At 33.2% G+C, this 5,000-nt stretch overlaps 1 protein-coding gene across 1 annotated transcript in view; it reads left to right on the forward strand.

Moving 5' to 3' along the window:
• The window catches only part of LOC137644363 (uncharacterized), a 13,788-nt gene that overhangs the window by 7,240 nt on the left and 1,548 nt on the right, over window positions 1–5,000 (forward strand). The window contains exons 3-4 of the mRNA XM_068377347.1: window positions 36–169; window positions 4,804–5,000. The exon at window positions 4,804–5,000 is cut by the window's right edge and continues 32 nt beyond it. Coding sequence (XP_068233448.1) covers window positions 36–169; window positions 4,804–5,000 — 331 coding nt within the window. The remainder of the gene's footprint in view (window positions 1–35; window positions 170–4,803) is intronic.

Genomic DNA, 5,000 nt, shown 5'->3' on the forward strand with positions numbered 1-5,000 from the left:
ATTTTCACATGAAGAATTCACTCTCTCTTCAACAGTCGTGCCAAACGAGCGTCCTCTCCTAACTGGGAGTCGAGAATATTATCACCTAAATGACCTCATCAAGCTAAATTGCACAGCGCCGTTTGCAAAGCCGCCAATCTCCCTTACTTGGTATATCAATGATCATGAGGTACGTATATTGACTATTTCCTTATTTATATATGTGTATATATATATATATATATATATATATATATATATATATACATATATATATATATATATATATATATATATATACAGTATATATATATATGTATATATATATATATATATATATATATATATATATGTATATTTACACATATATATGTATCTATATATATATATATATATATATATATATATATACATATATATACATATATATATATATATATATATATATATATATACACATATATAAATATATGTATATATATATATATATATGTATATATATATATATATATATATATATATATATATATATATATACATATATATATATATATATATATATATATATATATACTGTATATATATATATATATATATATATATATATATATATATATATGTATATATTTATTTATATATATATATATATATATATATATATATATATATATATATATATATATATATATATATATATATATATATATTTAAAACGCCCTGACGTTTTCGACCAAAACATATAAAGAAATATCACTCTTCTTTATCAACGTTATACGTTCTTTGACTTGGCAAAAAACCTGCTATTTAATCACTCAAATAACAATGAACATGACATGTACTATGTAATTGTTATGCATAAACGTGGCGGGATGTAAAGTCTTGGACACCACACCTATGAATCTTACTTGCTGACAACAGTCTATGCAATACAGACTTAAACAACCGTGATTTGCAGGTAGTTTATAAGCATTGATTTAAAAGATTTAGATACAAACACAATTTCAAACCTTAACAGATATCCAAGGAACTTAGCGTACAAATAGTGGTTGAGATTTTCTGATGCCAGTCCTCAGAAGATCAAATAGATTTGTACCCGTGCATTTGGCATTCTTTTGTGATAATCGATCATAGTGCACAGTAAAACCAATGTTTCTTAATTATATTGACAGAAACATCAAAGGTAGTTGTCCTCTTAAATAGTGAACAACTTCTGTTGATGAACTTCATTTAAAGTTTGTGAATGGTGTGAAATTCGTTTGTGGTAACCTAACAATCTAAAATAACGGGAGAGGAGGAACCGCATTGCGGGTTGTTTAAAAAAGAACTGGAGCTAGATGTGGGAGTAGAGAGATTAAGTCATAAGGATAAACCTAATCTTTATTACAAGGCCATCTGAAAGTGAGTTTTATATACGTATAAAGAATGGTTGCAAAAATATGCGGTTAATTTTTGGGAAAAGTTTTAATGCAGGAGATTAAGACTTCAAAGAGCAGGTGGTAAATGAAAAATAAAAAAAAATATATGCTAAAGAGAATATTCCTGGGGGACACCAATGAAAATGAGTCAAGTCAACCAAATGTTTTGTAATAAGCAATAATAAATATGGGTGAATTGATTAGATAGATCAAATACCAGAATAAAAGTAAAAAGATAGTAATAACTGAAAACTTTCGGATCAGATATTGTCAGCTTCTGCTTGGTTGGCTAATGCCTAAAAGTTATCAAGGAAAAGCTTCTGAAATAACGGTAAGTCAGGAAAGATAACTGGCAAAATCCGCACGATAATCAAAACGAATAGCACCGTTTAGAATGTTGCAGTAATATCCTGACAGAATATGTAACAGTAGAATATTCTATCTAAAAATTATCGTATCCGCCTTATATTAGAACAGATGTATTAGTGCAGTCTAATAAGAAGAAAAGTATTCGGATTATTGCAGAAAAAAAGTTAACAAGGACTATTATTACAAGAAGGGACTAATTTAATGTTAAACACAATTGCTACCTCAGTAACATTAACCGAGTATGCGATCCCCACAATAACTCTGATTTTCTTCTCAGAATGACTGCAATCCGCCAGTAATTGGGCAAAGGTTATTCTTCATTGCGGACAGACGAAAGCAGCATATCACGAATCGAGGATTTAATACAAGTTTGCACTTCAAGTACTTGCAAATCAAGTAAAAAGAAACAGTATACAGCTAAACGTTTCGAGAGGTTCTCCTCCCTTCCTCAGGCTGGAACGGCTGAAGCGATGCTGGCAACTGGAAATAAGTTAGTAATACAATTCCTGCCAAGTGCCTTAATTCACGAATTGAAGAGTCCTAAAGGATTTGCAAATAATTTTTACTGAGGATTAGAGAAGAATAAGGCTTAAGGTATCTTCACATTACAATCTTTCAAAGAAACGTCAACCAAAACTAATTGAAAAATAAGTATCAATCAATCAGGATGAAAAACAGATTTATATTTTATATTATTTTAATCTTATTATTATTATTACTTGCTAAGCTGCAACCCTAGTTGAAAAGCAGGATGATATAAAGCCAAGGGCCCCAACAGGAAAAACTAGGCGAGTGAGGAAAGGAAACAAGGAAATACATAAACTACAAATGACGTAAATTCACGTAATGAATAATTCAAATAAGATATTTTAAAAACAGTGAAAGCATCGAAATAGATTTCACATGTATAAACTACAAAAGCTTCAAAAAACAAGAGGAAGAGAAATAAGGTAGAAAAGTGGGCGTGAGTATACCATCAAGCAAGATAACTTTACCACAAGACAGTGAAAGACCATGGAAAAAAGGTTATGGCACTAAATGCACAAGTAAGTCTCAGCCTGTTGGCATAGGGTAGTAGTGGCCAAATCTATTATCATGCGATAAGATATTAACCAAAGAGCATCTGCAATCATGGAGATAACCTCAAATCGTAAAAAAATGTATCAAGATATTCCAAGTAACAAGAAGAATTTTTCATCTATAGCAATGGTATTGAAAAAGGCGTTGAGTGCCAGATAATTCGTTTCACTTCACTACTGTAAAAGTGAGGGTATTAATTATCAGAAATTGTATTAAAGCCACTTATGGTGGGAAATAATCACGACTCCTGTGTGAAACTATTATCATCAGAAAAAAAATAATTCTAAAAAAAAAGGCACTTGAATTGTAATCGACGCCAGTAACCTTTCCTAAAAAAAATATCATAGAATAATTCAAAATGTGGTGAATTTTCACAGAAGAATATTATGGATAAAAGGCTTCTGTATGGAGAAAACAAAGAAAAACAAATAAATACGAGTAGATATGAAGATATGTACATACAATTATAGCAAAAAAAAAAAATCCGAACCATGTTCAACTAGAACGGACACTCGGTAGAGCGCATACCTTCACCTATATTATGCTGAATATCACAACATCGGTGATTGAATTATGCACATTTCAACTCTAGTTCCTTGCAAATCAGACAAACATTGGCCACAGTATGGCAAAAAGAATCTTTGACCTTTTTGGGACCTTGGCGTTGACTTTTGAACCAATAAATCATAAAATCTAATACAATTATCTTTTAATCCTGGTAGTCATCCTACTCATGAGATTCAGCCAAATAATTTTTAGTAATGCGAACCATAAACATACAAACAGACATACAAACAAATACACGCCTATCAACGAAGTTGGCGAAGGTATACATAATAAAACTGAAGCACTTGTACCATGAATATCGGGTCAGGAGTGGAATGGTGATAGAAGGTATTGGATAGGGCCCATCTGGCAACCGACCCCTTAATGTAAGGATAACGGTGTGGAAGAAGTGGAATAAAAATTAGGTAAAAAGGAAATTGATATTTTAGGGGTCAAAAGATCTTCTGTGGAGCCAGTCAACCACACAATTGAGGTGGAACTAAAACCTTTATGGCGAAGTGTTACTATCTGAAAATGAATTTCCCATAGGCCCTTACATGAATAGATTCATCTCAAACCACACAGGAGTAAAAGTGAAAGGTTTAAACATCGCCAATGAAAGGCAGAGGCAAGGGCCAGTGACAATGCCCTATCAAACAGGACAATGTCCTGGAGACTGACCATATTACATAGGACCAAGCTAGGACCAAGGTGGGCCATGCAATGGCTGCTGATGACTCGGCAGATGGACCTATAGGCTCCCCTAAACCCCCCATCCCTAGCTCACAAGGAGGGTGAGGCTGCAGCAACCAAAGAAACTAATGAGTTTGAGTAGGACTTGAAAAACAAACTGGGAATCACCAGGCAAGGAGGCTACTACCAGGCCATAACAACGGTGAATTAAATACCATTAGATTTAAAAGCACCAGGTCAGAAAAATGGTTGTAACCAATTACTTAGTAAAAGTAAGGGACACATACACAAGACAATAATCATAGATAGATGCAGCATCAGGCTTCACTGGTTGATACTTGTAGGTTTCTGAAACACATGTTACTCATCTCATATAATATAACTATTGTAATGACTATCTTTACTTCACATCCCTGAATTCTAAGTAAATCCCTTCCTTGAAACCTCTGTTTCATGAAGACATGCATTCTTTACATATATAGCATTGATATCTTTTTAAAAATTAGATCTTAATTGATGCAAAAAGCATATAATTTTAGAGAAAAGGAAACAAGGGCAAACGGGTGCCTGAATAATGTTTTAAAGATTGATTCAGAGCAAAACCCTTACTAAATTTCATTATATAGTGATGTAATAAGCAAGCATAAGGTTCAGGTTTGTATTTAATCGATTCCATTATTATTTATCGCAAATATCATCTCAGTGGTTCTCTCCTCTTCAGGCTGAGCTCAACAATGTGAATGAGATTGAGCGCATCATCAACCCAGCCGAACTGGAGAGCGTCAGCAGCCAGCTAACTCTAAGCGTAAAGAGACACCACTTCAAGGGGTCGACCATGTCCATTAAGTGCGTGGGTCGCCTGGCTGACCTCTACCAGAGGTCATCCCAGGTCATCATTAGGGAGCCATCCAGCCAATG

This window comes from Palaemon carinicauda, chromosome 7 (genome assembly GCF_036898095.1).
Source record: "Palaemon carinicauda isolate YSFRI2023 chromosome 7, ASM3689809v2, whole genome shotgun sequence".
In the NCBI taxonomy this organism is placed as follows: Eukaryota; Metazoa; Arthropoda; class Malacostraca; order Decapoda; family Palaemonidae; genus Palaemon; species Palaemon carinicauda.